The following is a 25,424-nucleotide window of genomic DNA, read 5'->3' on the forward strand; positions in this document are numbered from 1 at the left end:
AAGTGTAATTTTTGTGTCTATGTGGCCTTTTTTAGTGGGAAACAGCTGTCCTGTGTTTAAGTGTATGCACAGCATGACATGTTTGTCTTTATAACAGTGTCTTATTGTATTGTAGGTGTGTATGCATCCGTTCATCTTCCTGCGTCTGTGGGTATGTCTATGAAACAGCTGGTGAGCTGTGAGCTGCATTAACACTGTGTGTGTGTGTAACGAATTATCACCTCGCTTCAAGATTGTTAACTTTGACTGGGAAGATCTATAATGACTTAAACACTCCCACTGGCTGCTAAAGCAAATGAGCAAGTGTTGCTTGTATGGTGGTAGGGTAACTGTTGTGCGCTTTTGAGTGTGTGTGTGTGTGTGTGTTAGTCTGTGTGTGTGCACACTGTCTCTGCCTTCCCTGTTCTCTCTGCAGTGGCCATTACTGCGTGGACTAGATGTTGCCATGGTAACTCTTTGGCAGCAGCCTTGATGGTGGGATGATCACACATAATTAGTTGACTCAAGCCGAAAAAGAAAGAACGCCATAGTGATTTGGATAAAGGAGCGAGGGACAAAAGACTTCAAGAAAAGACGGTAGGGTGGAAAAGTAAAAATGTAAGAGATGAGAGACCGCTGCGAATTCTGTCAGGTGACAAAACACATTGATGGTAAATAATACTGAGATCACACACTGTGAGGCAGAGAGAGAGCAAGAGAGAAAGTGACTCACTGAGTATCACAGGAAGGTAGATATGGTCACACATAATGCAGAGTGGACACATTTTTAAGCCTAAAAAGATGAGCATTTACACAATAGAAAGGCAGAAAAGACAACAACTACTTACTAACAACAACTAACAACTAATTCTCTTTCATTTGTTGTCACCTTTTTACCTTTGGAGAAACACACACATGTGCTCCTGCACAAATCAATCTATATGAGTTTAAGACCTTCAGAGCAAGGACAGTTTTTGCAGTAAGAAATTCAGTTTGATCACTTTTCCAAATGGTTGTTCACTTTTAAGACTTTTGTTTTTTTTTTGGTTAAGAGTAAAACTTGATTTAAGGTTAGTGTAAAGACTGTGGTTTGGCATGTAGTTGTGATGGTTAAGTGGCTTTAGGGGTTATAGGGAATGCAAAACGTGGGTGAAGGTCCTCCCAAGAATAGAAGAGTGTGAACAGATGCACAGACACAGATTCACACCACTCACTCGGCATGTCACGAGACCAGAAATATAAATATAAATTCCATATATATAAATTCCATGGATTTCATTACCTTATTCCATACCACAGTAAAAAACAAAAACGAAAAACTGTAGCTAAAAGAATCAAAGCTCAAATTCTAACTTAAACACATACTACTTTTACATTAAATATCTGAAACAAAATAAATAAAAACATTATTATTAATTCCTGATAAACTGAACTACAGAATTTATTTTATTTTATTTTTTTTTAGAAATGTGTCGCTTCTTGAGATGTCTTTACATCTCACATGTAAGAATACAGTTTTCTTGATCCTAACCAGTGATTTTCTTTTTCCCTTTTTGTGTAAGTTTTTTTTTTAATCATGTGATTTGGTGATGACCGCAAAACAAAACAAAACAAACTACGAGCGAAACAACGGCGACGGGTATACCAGCAATGTGGAAATATGGGGGAAAAAAACAGATAGCAAAAATGTGTCCACAGATGGATGGATGGATGGATGGATGTATGTGTGTGTGTGTGTGTGTGTGTGTGTGTGTGTGTGTGTGTGTGTGTGTGTGTGTGTGTGTGTGTGTGTGTGTGTGTGTGTGTGTCTGTGAGTGAGATCGGAATGATAAGTGTTTGTAGGGGGGGATGAGGTTATATGGTTATAAAAAAAGTCTTTTATCTACACACAAATGCATACATACTGCATTCTCATGCTTTTATATGTACATCAATGTGAAGTCATTTGGACAAAGAAGAAATGGAAAAAAACAAAAACATAAAAATACATAAATTAAAAAATATATATATATATTTCTTGTAGCTTACCAAAGATGTGGATGTTATTCCTTCCAAACAAAAATGCTTCACGTTAAAATAGGGGAGACAGGTGTTCCCTGTATCACCCAAAAAGTAGGCTTTTAGGAATTTATTTGACTTCATTTGACAGCAACATCTATTTGTAACAGTTTTAATGAGCAGACTCTAATGTTATAAATGATACCCCTACTGGAGTGAAAATGGACTGTTAAAAGATTTCACACTGTGCTGCTGCACCACTGCTGGGGTACAGGGAGTGTATTTCTAACTCAAATGGATGGTGGGGCCAAGCAGAGACAACGGGCTCCAAAGTGAGTTTTGAAAGCCTGTTATCTCAGCACCTGGCGAACTGATCGTTGAGTCATTGGTATTGATCAACTCGGCTATCAATCCCCTCAAGATGTATTACGGCTATTTTCTGCTATGAGACAGTAAAAATCTCACTTATTGCCCCTTTAAATGCACTGTAACTCCATATATTGTGTTGATTCTGCAGTCTTCCCTCAGTCCATCCATAAGGCCCCTATAAATACTGATTATATATCCCAGGCTCCTCTTTCCCTCAGTAGCAGGTTTTACTGCAGCTGTAGCCAGTTAAAATGCAGAGTGGTGTGGGTTAGATGATCAGGCATAATGTGAAACAGTTCAGCAGATTTCAGAACTGGTTGGCTAGACCTCTTAAATGTTTCTGGTGTTGAGGCATAGTGCGTCACAGAGGAGCATACTGCCGTCTGAGGAACAGTGGAATATGTCTGCAGCAACTACAACAGTCTTGCTCTTTTATACGAATATTCTTCTCCTGTCACCCCTGTAGCAAACACAATTTTAAGTTGCAGACAGTGAAAAATGGAAGCTGCAGTGAGGTGAGAGGTGGAGAGAGAATGTGAAGTCAGAAGGGAAAGAGACGTGAGTGAGTCTGAGAATAAGGGAAGATGGAAAATTGAGTGAGCAAAATGTGAGGGGAGTACAAAAAAACCTGGCAGTGTGTTCAGTCTAGATGGATGGCTGACAACAAAGTCATACAATGAAGGAAAGGAAAGTGCAGGCGAGAAAGTAGGGGAGACAGGGGAGGAGAGTAGAGCTGTGGAGGAGTAAAGAAAGGAGAAAAAGACAAATAATGAGATGAGTGAACAGAGGAAGAATGTCAAATAAAATGAGCAGACTGGGGGGCAGATGAAGAGGGGATAAGAGACACAGTGGTGTTAAGCTAAAATGAGTTTGTTGCTCTGAGACGACAGTTGTCTGTTAGTTTCTTAAATAAGAACACTGGCTGCCTCGCTGGTGTTAGCCTCAATGGAAAACATGAAGGAGAATAATGTTCATCTTATGAAGTCAAAAAGTAGTTAAGTAGTTTTGCTGCAGTTCGGTTGACTGCAGGGTCAATAGCTTGCTGTAAGAGTTCAAACACTGAGAGAATGTGTGATTTAGACCCAATCCCATGTCGTACTTTCACCCCTACCACTTGTTTTCGAGTGCTTCCTTGCCCATCGCAACAGATTTATAAGGGGTAGTGATTCATAACTTCCGCTATAAAACTGAGAATCCTTCAAGACACTGTTACACTGTTACATCATCTCTATGCTGGCATTTATGTTAACCGACATGTTGCCGGACTTTGCAAATATGCTGTCTACTGCAGTGGTGATTTCTCTTGCATGGGAAACATCCAGCCTTTTGTAGTTGTCATGGCACACAACTCAAGTTTCACACTATCAATCAATCAAACGAGGCATCAAATTTTAAAAAAGTGGTGCTTCATCAACTTCATCAACTTTGCTGCTGGAGTTTAGTTACATTTCGGTAGTTATATGCCATCAATAACAATGTAATGTCAACTAGCTAGCTATCAAAACATCGGCATACTAGCAATTTTGATTGCAATGCTTGTTGTAAAAAAGGGACACAACGATACACTGAGATGAGATTAAACAGACAATAATTTTTTTTTCTGCTAGTATGGCTATTTTCATTTTCTTATGTTATGAAAAACATCAAAGAAACATATGGCAACAATACAACAGTTTGAATCTAAACTTACATTACACAAATGTGTACATCTACATACACTCACACACTCTACTTGCACAGATATCAGATAGAAAACCGATAAATGAAAAATAGTTCCCTACATTTTTTTGCAATTTCTGTTCAGGTAAGGCCGACATTTTCTGCCTTTTTTGATGTTCATGTATGGTTCCCAGAGCTGAGCAAACAGCAAAGTCCTTTTGCTTGACCACAGAAACGTAAGTTAGTCTTTCCGGGCCTCTACACTCTCCATACTCTTAGAGTACTAAAAAAAAGCATACAAAGAAAATAAATTATATTGTGTAATGTTTATAGTGTAAAATAATTCAGGATTGATTATCATGCAGAATAATTAAGAATTATAGTTATAGTTATTAGAGTATATATTTTGTTTTATTAATTCATTTATTTTCTTTCTTTGGAATTGCTGTTATTCTGTGTTATCCTTTGGTTGATATAGGATATGCAAAAAATAAGCCTTGCGCTTCACACTATTACTTAGTATTAGACTATACTTTTTTTGGTTATTGACTGAGAAAATTTGAAATAATTTTAGTTTCCTATGATGAATGCAACAACAAAAAAAATCATTAATATGCATTCATTCACAAAAATATGTGCAGTAAAACAAGTACAGTGAGCAGGCTATTCAAGGAGAAACTTTATGTGGCCGCAGGTATTTCAGTTACTGTGGGTAGGTGAGAGTGACAGTGATTAGGGAGGCCAGCCTTCAACTCGAGAGCCAAGCTCAAGCACCCATGTCAGCAAACGACCCACTGAAGTATCCTTAGATGCTAAATCACCACAAGCTGAACCGGATTTCTGACCTGCCCGTAGGGACGAGAGAAAATCAATAAAGCATCAGATTATTGTTATTACATCATTGCGCTATGTGACCTGCCTCGAGGAACGAGCCGAACCTGTCAAAAATGTATCCAAAAGAGGCACAAGATCAGCTACAAACTGACCTGCGCTGCAGTCACTTGGTTTATTTGTCCAAATTTATTCACCAGTAAAGTGTAGTCAGGACTGAGCAGCATCGACTCAGTCAGCAAAGTGCACCTGCTCCTGATTATTCTATTCTATGTGTTTTAGTAAATAAAAAGCAGAGAGAGGCTGAGAGTGAAGAACACTGACCCACAGCCACACATCCTGAAAATACTGTTTATTCAACCACAGACTGCTGGAGTCGTCTCAGACAGAAGAAATATTATTCCGGCACTGGTGGTGCATATTTGATTTTGCTTTTGAGCTGGTTTATTTTGGTGCCAGATATAAAAACAGTGAACCAGAGGTTTCTCCAGTGACCTTCCTCATCGTAGACCGGGTATTTTCACTGCCTCATTTTAGTGGCAGAGATAACATGCTGGCCTCTATCTCGCAGTTACAGTGTGTACAACCTGGTTGGATATTGGCAAAATTTCTAAAGCTGGGTGCATATTAAAGGAGAACAGCTGGGATTTTAGCTGCTTAATTCCTCAGTATGAGGTGTGCAACACTGACTGGGGGTTTTGAGAGCTGTGATGGGCTGAAGTCAACATATCATTACTATGATGATGGTTATAAAATGGGAATTCTGTGGTGCAAAACTTTGTTGTTTGAGCAAGTTTATTGTATGCAACACTACTTTGATGACACAAGAAACTAAAAGCAAAGTCGTTATTCAGTGAGAGCAACATTAAACAGAAGCATGGCCCATATCGACAGATAAACACATTTGGGCCTCCTGAGGAACTATCCCAACATGCACTCCATGAAAGGCATGGAGACACTGGTCACCACTAGTGCCATGGATGGATTAATGAACGGCTAACCAGGGACAGGCCTCAAAGACAGACAGAACTCAAATTAATACAAACCGACCAGGAGGAGACTAAAATGATATCAAAGGATCACAAAAAGACCACAAAGAGCTGAAAGGAACTGCAAAAAGAGATATAGAAGGAAAAAAAGCAAAACAACCTCAAAGAGAGACACAATGACAAGACACAAAATGACCTCAAAGTGACACAAAATCACAAAAAAGCATGGCAACTACAAAGATATGCACCCCCCTGATATCATCACAAAGTCTGTTTTTTTGGTTTGCTTCTGTGTAGGAGAGAAGGTGGGGCCCTTTGCATATCGGTGCCCCCGGGCCCACTGTCTCATTATAGACCCATCACTAGGGCTGTAGCTATTATCATTTTTATTGTCTGTTAATTGGACAATAATTGTCTCGATGAATTGATTAGTTGTTTGGTCTATAAAGTAAAGAAAAAAAGAAGGGTCAATTAGAGTCCTTAAGCCCAAGATAACATGCTCAAATGTCTCCTTTTGTCCATACCCAGATATTCAGTTTCCCTTTCATAGAGGAGTCAAGAACCAGAAAATTTCATATTTAAGGAGCTAAAATCAGGTGCTTTTTTCCTAAAAATTACTCAAACCTATTAAGCAATTATTAAATTAGTTGCTGATGAATTTAATAGTTGACCTCTAATTGATAAATCAATTAACTGTTGGAGCTTTAATCGACACATGAAACAAACATGGCAGGGACATGGAAACGCCACAAGGAAACAAGATGCATCAATGTTCAAACACAAGACCGTGAGGCGTCAGTCAGTGCTTATCACTGAGCTACCATGTTGCCCTTTAAATTAACTGTGTCACTATACTGAAGCTCAAGGAATGGGGTAAGAGATGTCATTTACCCATGAGTCTTTGGTCCCTCAAATAAAGTTTACAAAGCTTAATTATTCCAATTAGCGCTCACCGGGTTCAATGTCATACACTTAGTCAACAAAGTTTTCAATTAAACACCATTAAGACACAGTGTGTGGTTGAACTGGAACAGATTATCAAGCTGAACTATGATAAACAACAGACAGAAGTCAAGCAGTCATTAACCATCATTAACACATCGAGAGAGCGAGGCAGAGACAGACAAAGAGACACAGAGAGAGAGAGACATCACCATCATTAATTGTGATTACTAAAGATTTAATAATTGTACTAACTGTGTGGGCTGAGTTTTACTGTGATGTGATGGATGCATAGAAGAGTGTGTGAGAGTGAGACAGAGAGAGAGAAAGAAAGAGAGAGAGAGAGAGAGAGAGAGAGAGAGAGAGAGAGAGAGAGATTGACAGTTGACATTAAATCATTTTTTGTCATCTGGAACAATGTCAGTGCCGCAAAAACACATGCGCACACATATGCACACACACAATCCTCCTTCCTTTGTTCACCACCCTTGGAAAAAATGCATTATTTTTCCCCATGGATAGTGATTTCCATGGATTGGAAATTAAGGGCTTCAGAGCCTCCAGCTTAACTTGAACTCACTGTGTGAATGAGTGTGTATGTGTGACGGAGAGAAAGAGAACGAGACAGTGAGTCAAATAATTTGCTTTTCAGCTTTTGGCTTCTTTAGCAGGAGCCTGATCAAGCCTTATTTCCATTATGCATGTAGCTCATGGTATGATGGTACTACAAAGAGCCTTAAAAATGAGACCCAGACTTCTCAAAATAATTGAAAATCTGTTGGTTTAAGTCTGAAATCTACAAACGAATTTTGAGGGTTTTCAATGATGGAATTGTTGCAATTACTATTTGTTGTGTTGTATGCAAGTTTGTCTTTTTCCACTCTGTTTTTATTGAGGTCTTTTTCCTTCCCATCAGGTCAACATGGAAACCTTGATTTGGAGTTATAATATGAAATACAAATGGTCAATGCAATATATGAATTAATAAGAAAGAGGGAGACAGGCAAAGAGAAAAAATAAAACTGGGAAAAAAAAAAGCCAATACACGAGTCAATATGTTCTCCTTGCTTGATTTGGCCCCCAAGAGCTGAACAGCAAGTGAAGTTAAAACTCAGTTTTCTCTCAGAGGATTTTGAACTAAGTGAAACTTTCCTCTGGAAAACGTGTTTATTTCTTTTCTAGTTCCAGGACTTTTTTTTATTTTACAGTATCACAAACTACTATGTAAGCAAACTAAAGCTGCTCTGGGCAACTTTTGTTTTGCCGAGAAAACGTTGTATAACAAAAGTGTTATACAAAGTGTAGGCTATCAAGCTCCAATCTACAGGTCAGTCAGCGCTGCTCCTTATCACTGGGCAAATGTAATAAAAAAAACAAACTCTAAAAACAAGACACAACTCAGCTCAGTATGTCATCAGAAAGAACGCAGTAACAGAATCTTGGTTTGTATTTGATGTGCAGATTTGGATCTCAGTATTTTCAGCCTGTGTTTTTACAATAAAGGGAAACAGTATGGCACCCACTTGCAGCCAAACCGTGCACTAAAGTGTTGAAAAGACATTTCAGCTGGGTCAGGGGGCAATATAGTAACTGAATCTTAGTTTATATTTAATTAGCACTGTCTAGGTTTTACTGTTTAATCAAAGTTTTGTCTGCGTTTCACAGAGAGAGGGGCAAGTCTCCTCTCTCCAGCCGCTTCAATTCTCTTCTTTTGCATAGTGGCAGGCATACAAAAATGCATAAGTACAATCTGTAGTTTGTGCAACAGCTTGAGAGCCAGCAACAACGATCAAAACAGTTGTTTATCAGTTTTATGTTGCTTGATCAATTAATCAGCTTGTCGTTGACACTGTGGGTGTAATTGTTTTCTCTCTGCAGTCCTGTTGGTAAAACTTTGATGGTCACATGTGTAAGTAAACCTCCCTAAAAAAGCTGTGCTGTCTTTTTCTCAAGATTCAGGTAAAATTGGACTTTGAATTAGCTGATTACAAGGGCAACTGGAGGGACTATTTTTGCCAGATCATTACATTAACTGGACTGTCTGCTCTTGAAAGACCACAGTAACACTATTAAAATGGCTCTTCTAAAATGCAGAGACAACAGTGACAGAGAGCTAACAGTAGTGGAGCAGGTACTATAACCTCCTCTGCAGCCTCTGTTTACAACCCTTCTGCTGGGACTAAAATGTAAGATTTACATGGGCAAAGGCAGCTGTAAAAGCCATTTATATGTGTCCTTCAATGGTGCAATTTGGTTTATCTCTATCATATACATTTCAGAAGAAAAACTCCACTACACGATTCATTAAATTTCACTTCAAGGTTTGCAATAACCAAACTTTCAAAAGTCAGTTCATCAACATTTTTTTAACTATTGCTGACAATTTTATTGTCATGAGCGCTGCAGAGATAAAAGCAAGCTGAAATACTGAAAGCATCACAAACAAACTGTTTTTATGAGTCGTACACAGTTTATTTTGTATTCACTGGGACGTAAAGCCCTTTAATATCACTTAAAAACAACTTTTAGTGGAGGACTACTTTCATATTAGTGACTCATAGCTTACTGTGGTTGGACTTCAATTTATCATCTGGACAGGATATGAAATAAATGCATGAAAGAGCTAAGGCTGAAGAGGGAATAATAAAGAGAGGATGTGTGGATTACTGGATTTAAGACTGAAATAAAGGCCAGTCTGTGCCAAAGATATTAGGATGGAATACCCCTTGCCCTTGCTACAGTGTATCTTTTATGTATTGAAACATGTGGCAGCAAGGGAGACACATTAGCTGGGCTCAGGAGCAAATGACCCCTTCTTATACTGTCACTAAAATGAAATGTAATAATCAACTTTACCAAGTCCTCTCTGATCCAGTTTTTACATCTTCGAAAAAAAAATTCCATCCTTTTTCATGTGAAAAAACATGTGTTTCCTTCCAAGATACGAAATAAAAAACCCACTTAAGCACTCAAAAGGTTCCCAATCCCTCACAGCTGTCTCATTTGGCGAGGCAATCAGAGCTGATAGGCAATATTTTTGCTGCGGTTATTTTCATACAACCCGGGTCAGGATAATTACAAGCCACAGACTAACAGGGTAATGTCATTTGTACAGAATGAAGCCAGCCTCTGGTGCGTGCTCACCACAACAATCCAACCCTGTGGTCTCAGAGGTGTGATGTGTCCGTGATTGCGGCAATGATTTGTCGCTGCTGTGTACGTCACTGGCGCCCTCAAGCATGCCATACAGCACTGCCACAGTCCCCACAGAAATAAAGTGTACCATCACTTTATTTTAGCAGCACAGCTATCAGCCCTTAGGCCACTGATGAACACTTGCCTGCAGCCAGGTCATAAAAACAACAGTATGAATGTATCTTTGTTGTTTGATGTTATGTAACGAGGGTTGTGACCACAATAAAATTCATAAGGTAGATGTGGCACTCTTTGCTAACCCCATGTGTGTCTTTATTGAAAAGAAAGACTTTTGTGAAAACACTCTGATAGCATCATACTTATGAGCACATTATTAATTTTCTTTGAGCTGTTTATTCCTACTGACACTTATCATCTACTTTCATTGAATTTGTTGCACTGAAGATGAAGTCAAGATTGAAATTCTGCAGTCCTGACCATAATCGACACAAAGAGGCACCTCATCTATCTCGCAATCAAAATGTAAAACTTACTTGTTTTCAATATTCACAATAAAATGTCTGGCCCGCGGCTTATCTTCTTGAATTGCGGCACCCTGAAAATGTCCATCTGCTATGGATTAAATCTTCTATTTTAAATGTTCACATCAATGCCTGCAGACACGCGCAGACAGAAATAATATATGCCTGAAAGAGAGGGCTTATTTTTTTTCCCACAATCGTGCCCCTTCAGCACTTCAAAACAACTTGTCAGTAGCTGTCAGTTTAAGTTAGTGGAATAGCCCTTTACACTACTGTTTTCTGACTCTGGTAAATATGCAGGCTGTCTCCATCAATCACAGAGCAGCAGCGCCCACACACGCGCAAGCACGTACAGTCGTGCATTATTTGTTCTACAGTGTCGACAAATATACACACAGAAACACAGACATGAACTGGTGCTGCACTTGCACTCTGGCAATGGCTTCTTCCAAACAAACAAACAAAGTGGTTGAAAACGATTTAGTTGTAGCAGTCTATCTATTTCTACAGACACTGCCCTTCTCTCTTTCTCTCCTAAGTGTCAAAGCAAATAAATTCTTTTTCATCTGTCTTATTACCTTCAGGGATCTTCAGATCGTAAACACTCCTCAAGTAAGCAGTATGCAGAATGCACACTCTCACTGACACACACACACACACACACACACACACACACACACACACACACACACACACACACACACACACACACACACACACTCAAAGTAGTAAGTACTCCTCTGATGTTGCAGATTCCCATTCCAATTACTCCACACAATCACTGACTATTTGGATCTTTATCGATTACTTCTATATTTATGTATCATCTCGACATTTCACTGCGATAAGGATCTCTTTGGCAAAAAAGACCTAAAACTAATTAACGATACAGAAACAAAAACTGCATACACACAGACAGAGACACATTAATTAAAACAATCAAACATATCATTAAAAACATCGGCAAGTAAAACTTTAAAGTCTCTCAGAGAAACAAGCGTCTCTAACTTCAAATTTTGTTGGAATAAATACATATATCCATCATTGATGATATCATGGGCAGTATTGTTTCTGTTTCTGAAGGACAAAGCTCTGCCTCAGTATGTTATTAGAATTTGTAGTTTATGAGCAAAGAGTTCTGATGTCAAAAACAATTTCTATGTGTTTATGACACTGTACTGTATCAACTAGATTATCACTGAGGGCATGCATAGGAGTGGGTTCATCAATAGTTTGAGCTCTTGTGAAATGCATACATTTTAGTGTTATGGAGTTTAAAATAAGCATAGAGAAGGCTTAGCGTATAATACATTTGGTGTCATGCAAAAGAGCATCGTCAGCATATCTAAGAGTTGTAAAACTAATCTTATGAATGTGGAAAGTAAAAACATGGGGACCCAATATAAATCCTTGTGGTACACGTTTCTAAGTACTTGATTTATAAACAATAACAGTCTGAAATCTGCTAAAAAGCTAGGCTAATAATAGCTTTAGAGGGCGATTTTGGTATTTTTTAAACATGGACCCTATTTTTCCATGTTTTTGTTTAAGTGAAAAATGGGAAAAACTGCTTTTTAAAATTGGTCCTGTATTCAGCTGGCAGAGGCAAAATAGGCTGCAATGTAACCACTCAGGGCATGTTCGAATTGTCAATGTACATTCACTGAAAGTTCTTGTTTTTGCCACACACAAACTCAGACTATTATTGTAAGTGTTTGACAACATTATGGATAGGATCCTACAGAGAGATCTTTTTGTTAAAGAGTAAGATCCTTTCTGTTTAACCACAAACAGCTCCGAAATTTGGAGTCTGATGATGAAATTACTGTTTATTTATATGGAGTCTGTTGGGTTTGATGATAGTGATTTTGTGGCTGTTCCTGGAAAAAGGAAAGGATCTTATTCTTTAACAAAAAATTCTATCTGTGGAAAACCTCTCCATGAATTGTCAGAACCTTAGAGTATTAATCTAAGGATGTCAGTGGCAAAAACAAGCACCGTTAGTGGATGTAGATTTATGCAGCGAACATGCCCCAAATGGTGACCCTGCAGCCCGTTTTATCACTGCTGGCTGCAGCCATCTCGCTCAATATTGGAACAATTCTAAAAAATTGTTCAAACATTGGTCACGTAAAAACAAAAACAGGAAAAAACAGGGTTCAGGTAAAAATACCAAACTTACTCTTCAAGAAGAATTCAAACACATGGAAAGTAACTTATCTGACAAAATGTTGTGATAGACAGAATCAAAAGCTGTACACAGATCTTGATGTTGAATATGCTCTTCTAAAACAAAGGCAGAAAAGCCTGAGGCTGTATTCAATATGTTTTTCTCTCTCATGTCAAGACATGAAACATCACTTGTAAAAAGACAAAACAAATGCCTGACAGGAGATACTGATACAGGAGAGCTAAAGTATCTTCACACTGAGGCTGTAGTGTCTGACACATGTGTCTGTACTGGCATCTAAGAGAAATGAGGCAGGCTTAGCAGATGCTGGCTGCTTATATAATTCCCCCCGTTATTCTAGCGGTTTTTGGCCGGTGTTTGTCCCGTCCACCCTGCACTGTCTGTTTCTGCTTTAGAAATCCCATTTCAGTGGATGAGAGCCATACAGCAATCCACTGATGAGGACAAAATCATGTCTATATCATTTCTGTAGACACTGCAGCCTGTGTCATTTGGTAGACTTAATAACACTCAGGCTTGTACACTAGTTCCACAACATTTCCCTTCAGTATTTTTGGAAAAGTGCCGTTACAGCATTCTGGGCTTGTTACTGCGGACGGATGTTTCGATTGACTGCTTGAAAATGTTTGCTACTATCAAAATAAAACAATCCTCTCTTCTACATGCAAGATTAGTGGAGTGCTAGTGTTCAACAAAACTGTGATAATGAAGCAAACCTTTTCAGAAACCAGTGTAAACGTAGATATAATCACAATTTAATGAGTTGTATTGCGGTGGATTATGTTCTGCTCAATTGCAGTGGTTGATGGTCTAGTTATTGTAAGAACAAAAAAAAAAACAAACAACCCAGCAAGCTACTGTTTCCTTTGGCATCAGTCAACACAAACACGGTAGTAATCATCACATCTCTAGACTTGTCATGACTAGGCCACCAAAAACAACATAGCTTAGTGAAACATTTCTCTCCGTGGTGTCAGGGCACGGACTGCTAATACAATTCCTGCTAGCCTCCTCTTTGTGCTTCATTAATCTGCATAATACAAAATGTCAGGATGAAAACTACAGAAAAAAATCAAAGCAAAGAAAAACAAAACAATTATACCTCTGTGATTATTTTTTTCTCCTGATAATTTCAGTGTCTGTTTTTGTTTGAACCATAGGGACCAGTGTGAGTAAACTGTTTGGAACTGTCTTCCCAAGAGTGTGACATTGCCCCCGAAATAATAGGAGGGAATTGGAAACATGGCCTGTCAATTAATTGCTTGTTTATTTTAATAACAGCCATGATAGGCAATATTCTGAAGCGCAACGCTCCACCGGATATGGAGCTATAAACAGACAAGCCTAGTCACTCACACACTCTGTAAAGCTCACACGTTTTGGCCCGTGCTCATAAAATGTGTTCACACACACACACACACACACACACACACACACACACACACAAAAACAACAACACTGACCGACTATTTTACATAATCTAAATTACGATAGCTCAGTAAAGGCATTTGACATACTTGTTTTATCTCCTCCTGAAATGATCTCATGCTTGATCACAAATAAACATGACTCTCTGCTGGGATGCCAGCAATCCTTATGTGGCCGTCACAAAGACTCCTCACCTCATATGACCGAACCTGCAATCTGGTGATGTGGCTTATAGCGCAGCACTGCATTAAAAATGAATGCAAACAAACAAACCAGGACACTCAGCATCGTAGAAGCACAGCACAAACAGCAGATCAGCAGCTGAGAGGAGATGAATGAACGACCTTTGTGTGGTGTTTGCAGACATTACCAAGCTTCCTAATGGCCATAAGGGACCACATAAATAGTGAATGAATGGATAAATAAATAAATTCAGTTATTTTCTCAGTCCATGACATACTTTGATGGAACAAAACTCCCACTGAGTGCTCCAGTGACAAGGTAAACAGCTGGGATCAGCTTTGACACATCTACACTGTCTATTGTTGACATATTGTGAGACCGTGTTGTCAGAGTTGTTTAACTTCAATGTGTAAGCCAGTGGTTCACACTGAGGTTAAGCAAGCTAGCTGCACAAAAGTTGTGAAAGTGCCATTCGCCTCTTTCCTGTGGATATAAATGTACAACTTAATCTGCTATTTACTTGGGGTCTGACCTACAGAGTGGATTTTTCAAGAAGGATGAGGGGCAAACTTTATTGGAGTGGCCACTTTTTATTTTGGCTGAAATGAATTTGAAGCTGTAAAAACTTAAATGACCTCTGCTGAAGTAGAAAATATCTATGAAGTCATTTCTTTCAGAACAAAATATGAAGCCCATCAATGTGCATGAGATTCATGTCCTTTAAAGGTATACTAGGCGCCACTGTCCAACACGTTCACATCCCAACTCATAAATTTCTGGTGCTTTGTCAGTGGTCCTGAATGTTTAAGCATGATGCACTAGGTGCCCCCCTGTGTCTCTTTTGGAAGTTCAGGGATAGCATGTCAATTTACGCTTGGTGCATGCATTGCGTCTTTTCAAAATAAACTTTCAACAAAGGTTTTAAATTTAATTTAAAGGTTTATTTCTTCTAAACCTAACCACACAAAATTGTGTGGTTAGGTTTCGAAAAAACAACATATCATGGTTTGGCTTCAAGGTGAATTTTGCAAGATCTGGAAATAATTTTAGTTTAAAACATCCAAAAAATGAACCAACCCTATCCATAGTGTGTGAAGAAGTAACACTTTTAACATTATGTCCCAGATGCCTTTGTATTGTATTGCAGAGATATCCTCTGCTACGTAGCCAGGGACGGCCCTCTAACACTGGAAACAGCTCTTAGAGATTAAAAAGATGCGGTTTAATGCTAAACTCGCAATGTTTCTTTTAAACTGGTAACTAAAATCTAACGTTGGCTATATTCCAAAACATATCTTTAGTGTAACTACTGTTAACACTAACTGTATGCTTACAGTTCGCGATAAACTTTTCAAATGGTCTGAGGTGACTGTTTTCTTGTTACTGTGGCATTGCTAAAAGTTATATAGTAAAGTATACACAAACGCCATATGTGAAGATCATAAGATAGCAGCCTTATTTTGACCGAATTGGCTGAATTACAAATACTTAATTTAAAGGGTGAAATAGTGGCCCCTATTTGGCTGGACTGAGTGGCTTGAAATTACAAAATGCACCTTTAAAATTTACATGGGAAACAAACACCAGGTTCCCAGGTGAAAGTCTTTGTCGCTCCTTATATTATGCTAGTCACAGATGGCGTTTCAAACCACCGTCCTGTCTATCATAACGACGCAAAGGGTACCTCTGTGTATGTGTGTCTGATGCTGACAGCCACTGACAAAACAACAATTGGTCGAGTTGGGTTGTTGTCCACTGCCTCTCAAACTGCGGTATTTGACAAGTTGGGAGTGAGAACGGGCTGGACTGTCAGTTACAGGCTCACCAGAAGTGACAATAAAGTGACAATAAAAAAACAACTCCAGATTTACTGTTGTTTGGCTCTTGGCCTTGTTATCTTTCTGTTATTTAAGGACTGTTTTCTCTTGGATGCCTGCTGCTTTCAGTCTGGCACCTGGTTGCGACTTTTTTAGGAAGCCCCAACCTCACCTGAGCCTTGTGAGGGTGTACACTCATAAACGTCCTGGGCAGAGTCCCTGCAGAAAAATACACCACTACACACTTCTAGTTTGTCTTAAGTGACGATTAAGACAGATTCATTTTGTAAGAGTCCACACACTGTTTTCTTAAGGAAAATCCTGCATAGTATATCTTTAATAACAAATAAAATATAGTCAAGGATGCTGCCAAATGCTGTTTACTGTTTTGACTCTTACCTCTGGGAGAAAATGTCCCTGTAGGGGCTGCCGTGCTGCATGGCGATACCGTATCCCCGGTCTGGTGCGTTGCTGCTGACTGTGTAGAATGAGCAGTCCTCATCATTATTAGCAACGTATTCCAGCACTGCTGCATCCCACACAAAGCCAAATCGACCGTATTTCACCTGAAAGACAAAAAAGACAGTTGAGTCTTTACATCAGGTTATACAGGTGATCTCCAACAACTTTAGTTATTGAGATGATTCTCTAAGAGCTCCTTGACAGGCTTCGAGCTTGCCCTCCAGAAAATTGACCTTTTAAAAAAATCCTGTCATTTACTTTTGCAAAAACACTGTTCATTTCAACAAACACAAGTGGGGGCATATTTTACCACTTATTGACCTATATATTTGTGGAAACAGTGTGCCACAGACTTTTACTTGCAGCACCATTTCATATGCGTCTATTCCTTGTGTATTTTATTCCTTTTCTGGGTCAAACATCTACTTACAGAGCCTGTTTCTGTTCTATCCGCTGTCTCTTTTAAGCCTGTAATACAATAATAGTATATTAAGGTCTTTAACTGAGTGTCTAGGTGAAGCTTCATCATAAGGGTGGTTTAAGGCTTATAAGGATGGTTGAGAACAGCTTTTTATCAGCACTTTAGTCTATCCTTGATCCATCAAGAAATGTTCTATAGACCTTCTCCTCCTGTGTGTCTTTGTGGATGAGCTGAATCATGGTCGAGTATATTGAGAATAGGCACTGCAGAGGTGGTCTAACTCAGCCTTGCACACAGATAAACCATAGTCCATTACCAATTTGTCCAGAAATGCATCAAGTTTACACTCCTTGTCTACTGTAGGATACTACATTTAGCACAGCACAGCAGCTTTACTGTTACTGTACTGAAATTCTTTTTAGACTGTAGATGCACAAGCGTTAATTGCTTGTTGGCTCATCTTTATTGCACCCTATGTGGGTACGTGTTGGGTATGCTTTACATGTTTATGTGCATGTCCCTGTTGAGTATATGTATGTGTGGGCAAACTGTAGGCGTGTGCAAAGTGCTTGCTTGAGAAAAATAAGTCAAAGTGACTCAAGGTGAGAATCACAGTTTGTTTTATAGAAGTTAAGGTGCCTGTTTTTAACGCGGCTTCTCGTTAACATTCAATAAATCTTTATTTTCACAGGGAAAATGAAAAGTGGAAAATAAACAATCTGGCTGCAATATTCACATCCTGACACCGCTTCTGACAATTTACTCAAATAGACACACACACTCTCACACAAGCACACACACTTTTCCTCTAACATATTATTTTGGATGTGGTGTGTCATTAACTTTAATAGAGCTTTATAAAATTTTCAAACCCCTCTGTCTTCACTGTGTGGGCTTGTGTGGTTGTGTGTGTGTGTGCGTGTGTGTTTGCGTGCGTGTGTATCACCTCAGTCGGCCTATGTGTGATGACTAATGTCTGAGAACCGACAAGACCCTCTGATTGGGTAATTTCACAGTCTGTAGTCCTCTGAAGTGTGTGTGTGTCTGTGTGTGTGTGTGTGTGTGTTCATGTGTGTGCGCAATAATTCACTGCAGGGCATCAGAATGGCTCATTCTGCTCTTTACAACCTTAAAAAGAGCACTTTATTACTTTGAAGAATAATTTTATGGCTTTTCATTATTGCTTTTGAATTGGAAAGATTATGGGCTTTGTGGAAAGGAAATTAGTAAAAAATCTCTTTCAACAGCTAACAATTGCACATTGAGGACACTTTTTTCTCACTATTTAGGTGAAAACAGGTGAAAAGAATTATCACCACTATTTATGTAGTGACCTCTGACGACAGCCACAATAAAAACACAACACAGCCGTGCTAATCCCTTGGTCACTAGCCACAGTCGAATGCAAGCCAAGTGGCCACATACCTGCTGCGGCCGCCAGAGCTGAACATGCCCATTCCCCTCCCGACTCCCTAACTTTCAAGATGACAGTGAATTTAACATTCTTTTTTAAATCTCATATTGTGCCTAACTAGCTGATCATAATATATACGGTATGGAAGGACACCAGATTTTTCTATTGTTGTGAGTATTTGAGCTACTATAAAGGTTGAGATGTGGCCTGCAATAGTTCAGTTCTACAGAAAGCTTTTAGCTGAGATGATTTCCAGAAATGTAATGTGCTCTATTCTTCTGCTACATGATTTTGTTGATGACTTGCGCCCCTACCAGCCGGTTAAGAGAAGTGAGTGATCAGAAGTAACTGATGGTGGAAAAAATCAACAAAACAGGTTTTAAACAAGTGTGAATTATCCTAACTGTGAGAGGTCCTTGAACGTACAGTCATAAATATGCATACAAAATATTAGGTTGATTGCTCCAATAATATGCAGGATAAGCCGCAGACAGAAAGATTCACATGCACGCACACACGCAACCACAACATATGATCCCCTCCAGGCTCACGCCTTGCAGAGATAATTAAATGCCCATTTTATTGCTGTGTTTACAAACACAAGCAATGTAAACAAACCCTTTAATGGCATCAGAAAAATACCAATAACATAAATTTAGTTGTAAAATAGTCCCAGCATCATAAAAGACCTGTCAATCAAGATAAGAGTGATAACAGCTTTCTATCCCGCCTTTTGAATTTTGGTGTTAAAGTGACACTTTAGCTTTCATTTGGATCATGGCATGCATTTAAGGGGAAGCACACAATGAAAGACAAAAATAAAGAAATAAATAATGCTTGCATGGATTTAAAAGCCTCTATGTTCTGATGCCTTTTAGAAAACAAGGACAGAGTGGAGTCATTGTGTTTACACTGACTCAAGAGCCATTTTTGGGGAAGCTGAATGCAGAAAGGAAATAATTCGGACTTGGACATATTCTCTTCAACAACCTTTGTGAAAAACGCCGAGATCTCATGAAGTAAAACACACATAAATATATAAATAAAAAGGAGTCTGTACAAAGTAACACATGAGATGCATTAGTGAGAGTGGAGAGAGTACTGCATGTAACAAAAACCTTAAAGACCTACAAGACTATGGGTAAAAGAGATCATGTGGAAGAAGGATTGAGTGCATCAGACTTCAAGAATATTGCCTGAATTTTGTTATTCCAGCAATAAAGTCTCCTATGGTTTCATTTTTGAACAACACAGGATGTATATATTTCTTTACTAGTATCTTCATACCCAAATATGCCAAACCATGGTTTTGTGATTACTGTATTGTTTTCTTTCACAGAGTTTTTCAGCAGTGGGTTTGGGACCTCACATGGGGTCACTTGATATGTTGGTCATATCAAGTGGATTTAAATGTACCGGTGTTTATGTCAAAATAAAACTTTTTCAATCGCAGTGTCCTCTCAAAGCTTTAATCCAATTAAACAAGACTTGATAAGATAATAATTAAAGCAAAGCCAACATAGCACACAATCACATAAAAAGGAATTATCCCTACAATTAAAACAATGCTGGCGCCTGTGAAGGAAATGGTCTTGCCTGTAGCTGCAGCTGTGTTTCATAAACGCAAACAATGTATGAATAAGGGGCACTTGATTGGATGGACAAGAACAAGTACTCTACATGCAAGGCATCAGTTCAATATTGGCTCAAGTTTGATGAATTACTACAGACAAAAACATGATCGGGGGGGAACCATAAAAGTGTTGCATTGAAGGTCAGCCTTTCCTTTTAATTGTGATTATTTATAAGCAGCTCACATGAAAAAAAATGCAACTTTCTTATGGCTGAGAACTTTGGAGCAGAAGAACAAGATTATGGGTTGGAGCAGTGCGAGAAAGCTTTTACTATTCTCTTTATCTGCCCACTTCTCAGAGCATGTTAAATGCACTCGTACTTTTTTTTCCACAGTACTTCTTTTCCAACTTATAAACAACTGCTTTCAAGTGTCTGACACATAGCACACATCCCTGAGGTCTGCAGCCTGCCTAAGTTCAAAAATTGGAAGTGCATTCTAACAGCACTACAGAAAGAAGGTAGACACAACTGAAGCTTTCTATCTGTTGCTACAGGAAACGTAAGGTCACTGGCAAACAAGATAGATGAGCTCTCCAGTTTGTTAAGGACTCAGTGGGATTATCTAAGCAAGGCAGCTTTATATACTTCACAAGCTGCATTTGCATGCGTAGCGTAACCTGGATACGGGCTCCAATTAAGGTGTTAAACTGTTTACATGCACCTTTGACACTCTGTGATTGAGTCTCCATGTTTCCACTAAAACTAATATTCCTAAGAATAAAAAATATCATTAAACCCGTGCTGTTACTGGCTATCTCCTGTTGCTTTGACTGAGGCCTCTTAAAATAGAAGAGAAAAATTCATGACCCCAATAGCAATAAAAAATGCTGCTTTCCAGCATGCTTTTGTTGATGCTGAAATATGTATTTTAACTTAGTTTTGTGCTAAAGTCATTGAGGCAGGACTTCAGTTTTATAGCAGCTGAGTAACATAAACAAACAGAGGCTAGACTTCAGCCTCACATAGACTGTAAGATTTTATAAATCTTTTAAGTGTAGTGTGAGCTACACTGTGCAACTTGGATCTATTTGACTTTGGTCAGCATCAAGTTTGATGTTTTCATCCTGTGCGATGACAACACCTACTGAATCACAGGCTACGACATACATCCATCGACATCATTATGCAAGAACGGAACATCATCAGCGTGCGTATCCATCTATGCCGCTGCAGTGGTTAGAGAAAAATGCAAACAAGCATAAAGCGTGCTCTTGCCATAGTGGCATTTATGTGTATCAAAGAAAGTCTTAAGAATAGGAGGAGGAGGAGGAGAATGTGGACGCGGTCGTGGCTGGGGAAAAGTTGTGCTATCAGTGCCTTATTTCATGCTGTATTTCTATTGGTTGGTCAGTAGACGTAGGTCATAACAGCAGTCACGCAGTGAGATGGTCATCCAAAATTTACGTCACTGTCAGAATTTTATCCCAGGCTGTCTTTGATCCCAAGACCATGAACATGACCACCATAAGAGCCACGACCAAAGATATCGCCACGTTTCTTTCACGGTAATAGTCTTTCGTCTGAGACAACCCAAAATCGCACAATGTAAAGCGGGCATTAGAGCACAAATCAAATCTTTAAAGAAGGCCTATTATGCTTTTCCTTATCTCCTGTCAAATACATAATAATACAGTGATTGATATTCATATTAAATGGGGTCAAGGTGTAAAATAATGAGGTACACACGTTTAAAAGTAATCCCTCTGAGCAGAAACCTTAGGCTGCAGATCTATCTGAATACCCTTTGTTCCCCCTCTACTTTGGCTCAGAGATAACCTCAGCCCGTGATGGATTTCTTTAAATGCTGTAGGTTCATCACTGCAAGTGTTTACATTATGCTAACATCAGAGAATCAAGTAATCTTTGTTGCTGATGTAATTAATTACTCCTTGACTTTAGATTACATCCCTGCTGGAACATATCCAGTTGGGTTTCAAAGCTAAGATTGGTAATTTTTCATAGTAGAAAGTATAGCGATTCTCTGTGAAAGTCATTACCCTGGCTGCAGTGACAGCACTGTGATGCTGTAGGCTTGAAAATGCTGACCAATCAGAGCAGACTAGGCATTTTCAGGAGGGGGCTTGAAGAGATGGGGGCTAAATAAGACTGCCTCAGAACATGAATAGAGGTTCCAGGACAGATAATATGAAGAAAATAATGTCTTTTTTAGCATGTTAAAATGTTGTAGGCTAGTTGAAACCCAAAATACAGAACGAACCTGAAAATTACCCTAATTAGCCCCCTTTAAGCTTTCAATATTATAGCAGCTTTGGAACCTTGCTAAAGATTTAAGTAAAAATCAAAAGTTGAACCTGCAAGATGTTTATGAGCCACAGAAACTATTTAAATATTAAAGTAGAGTACATATGCGACCTGAATGCCGTAGATTATGCCCCATTTAAGTGTGTCGAAATGTTCCTGCATCAATATGCAACAGTACAGAAGCAGGTTACTTGTGAGCAGGTTGGCTCTGAACATGTAAAAATAGTGACTAAGATTTGGCTGCAGGAGAAAACACCAGACTCTGCAATCACTCCAGGGAGTTAAGTGCTGGTACAGTATGAATAGATAGAGGTAAACACAGCTGGAAGAGAAGAGGGGGAGGTTGGGAGTTTTTTTTTTTTTTTTTGCAATTTTACTTGGCAGATACCTAATTAGTGATTCAGGGCCAAAAAGCCATATTACCTGCATTAACAGATTTCATGGGCCATTGTTTTTGTGGTGCATGAAGGGAAACTATAAGAAGACAGAGGAAAAAGCTTACAGGCCTGTGTGAAAATATCGCATATCAACACCATGCTCAAACTGCCATAATCTTGTCCTCATTTATGTAGCACTGTTATATGTAAAAACAAATGTTTCTGTATATTTCTTTATATGTTATATTAAATGTTGTATATGATATGCAGCACATATTATGCATGACTTTATCCACATTTTTTATAGGTAAAACTACAAGTAATTACAACTTCACCCACAAGTATTATTGATTGCACATATTGTATTTATTTTATTACCTTGTGCATCAACATCTTGTGCTATATGTTTCCTTCATAGATTCCACACAACATGTTCTTGTTTGTTCTGTGTGGAATACAGTATATTAAAAAAGATGTTCCTCTCTGCTTTAGAAACGATAAAGAAATCAACATTAATAGCTTTAGCTATGAGTTACCTTGCAAAACAACATACTTGAAAACTTTTGTCTGAGATGAATGATTTTCAAACAAATGTGTTTTTCTTCCTGCTCAATCGCCGGCTATTACATCTGGTGCCTTGATCAAATCTAAAAATGGTACCTATTTCTCAGAGGAAGCGATGTCCAACGATAGAAGAGAACAGCCTGTCTCTCACTGCAACATTGTGCTCAACTCTCAAACAAAAGCCTCAATCACCAAATCCAAAAAAGACTCTTTGTGCCTACAGCCCACCAGTGGGCTGTGTTGTTCGTGAGCTATTTTAAATAGCATATTTTAGAGATTCAAACAACCTCTTATCATCATATAAATGGGGAAGAAGGGATAAGTTATTTTTTGCCCACTATCATTAAATAGCAACCAGAGAAATTTCTAGCACTTTCATTTGCAGGCGCATTTGAGCATTGCTATCAAATCTGCAGAGAATAATTGTGGCTGTATTTGGAAGCCTTTTCTCAAGTGAACTTTTTTTTAAATGTGTTTAGTATGAGGTTTTAACCTGCTCAGAAGTGACTGTACTCTGAGATTAGGTTATCATGCACATGCAGTATGTATGCATATGCAAGTAACAGTTAGTTACACTTAACTGCTGTATCTTAAATATGTCCCTCTCATAACACACACACACACACACACACACACACACACACACACACACACACACACACACACACACAAACACACACTGTACACACGCACACACTGTGTCTTCTGTTCCATGTCCAGGGTTGTGACTGTAGTTGTGCCAGGGTAATTATCAGAAGCTAATTTCCTCAGAAACACTGACAGACACTCTGGCAACAATCATAGTCACACACACACACACACACACACACACACACACACACACACACACACACACACACACACACACACAATGATACAAACACAAACACACAAACAAATCCAAACACCAACCAAGGCGCATTAGCACACCTCCTTACACACAACACAAACACACCAAACATCCATCATTGAATCCTAATCATTGAATTGGACCTTGTTTTTCTCTCTAACAAACGTGACACAGACAACCCAATAAGATCCATAATCACTAAATTAAAACCTTCTCAGCATCCCTCTCCTTTCCCTTTTTTTCTATCTCACAGCAATTTTTAATTTCCCTCCTTACATGGCAAGAGAGAAAATGAACCTAATTCTGTTGCTCTTTCATTGTTTATGTTCTTATTGATCAGTTTTAAAGGGTTTTTGTGACGGTGGAGCTCATTTAATGAACACAATACCACGGACACATGAGCCTGAGCTGTTTTTGTAGCAGTTCTGATTTGTTTTTTTTTTTAGGTGAAGGGGCAGGAAATGGGAAATAGGGAATAGTTGAAAATGAAGTAATAAATTATAACATTGTCATTATAACAATTATACCATGTCTGAAAGCGTATAAAAAACACCACATGGACATGTTAACAAGGTTATAAATTGATTTTCATTGGACGGGGTTTTTAAATGATAAAGTTAGGAAATGAATACACCACTGAAACTACAAAAGAGCAAAGGGGAGGCAAATAGTGTTGTGTTATCCACAAACAACAGTTTAAAAATGTAGGGCAGGTCAAGTTAAAGATCAAAACATGAAATAAAGTGAAACAAATGTGTGGTAAGATTATAATATTTTAGCAGATCCAAACTGTGATAAATTCGATGCCATCTAACTGGAAAGTTAGACAGCATTAAGTTACGAGATCTGAAATTTTAAAAGGGCTGTAGCTGAGGAAATAAACTACTGTAGAGCTCACCAAACCAAACCAAGCAACTCTGTCTCCTTGAAATATCCTTACTGGCATATACCTCACATCAGCAATTCACTTTCAATATCTAACCAAGTTCACTATCTTTGCCCAACCTTAAACTTTACTTCCCATGACAACAATGTTTTCCTCAACTTAATAGTGTAATAGTAGCTGCCAACATATAAATATAAACATATAAATAAAAATAGAAGTTTTTACAAAGATGGATGTGACCTTGTGTATCATCCAATTTGGGTAAACAACATCTTACCTAAAGAAAGATAAAGACAGCTGAGTCTAAATGGGGGGTTAAAAAAAGAAAAGAAAAATGTTAAAAGGTGACCTAATTTCAGATGTTTTCATTTCAACAAGGCTACACTATTTTCAGGGATTCTGCACTACTTTTATCAACAGAGTTGCTCAAGTTCGGATTTACCAACAGCAAAACATTTTTTTTAAAATGAGGTTAGTCCGCTTCCTTCTT

General features: G+C 38.6%; 1 protein-coding gene across 5 annotated transcripts in view; it reads right to left on the reverse strand.

Annotated features, from left to right (window-relative positions):
- Positions 1–25,424, reverse strand: part of grid2 (glutamate receptor, ionotropic, delta 2) — a 587,880-nt gene that overhangs the window by 19,881 nt on the left and 542,575 nt on the right. For all 5 annotated transcript variants that reach the window (XR_015776434.1, XM_088076650.1, XM_088076651.1 and 2 more), the window contains exon 14: positions 16,463–16,629. Coding sequence is in view for 4 of the 5 variants with exons in the window: in XM_088076650.1 (XP_087932776.1) it covers positions 16,463–16,629 (167 nt within the window). In the remaining variant the exon portion in view is untranslated. The remainder of the gene's footprint in view (positions 1–16,462; positions 16,630–25,424) is intronic.

This window comes from Plectropomus leopardus, chromosome 4 (assembly GCF_026936395.1).
Source record: "Plectropomus leopardus strain MGB_pleo_1.0 chromosome 4, ASM2693639v1, whole genome shotgun sequence".
NCBI lineage: Eukaryota > Metazoa > Chordata > Actinopteri > Perciformes > Serranidae > Plectropomus > Plectropomus leopardus.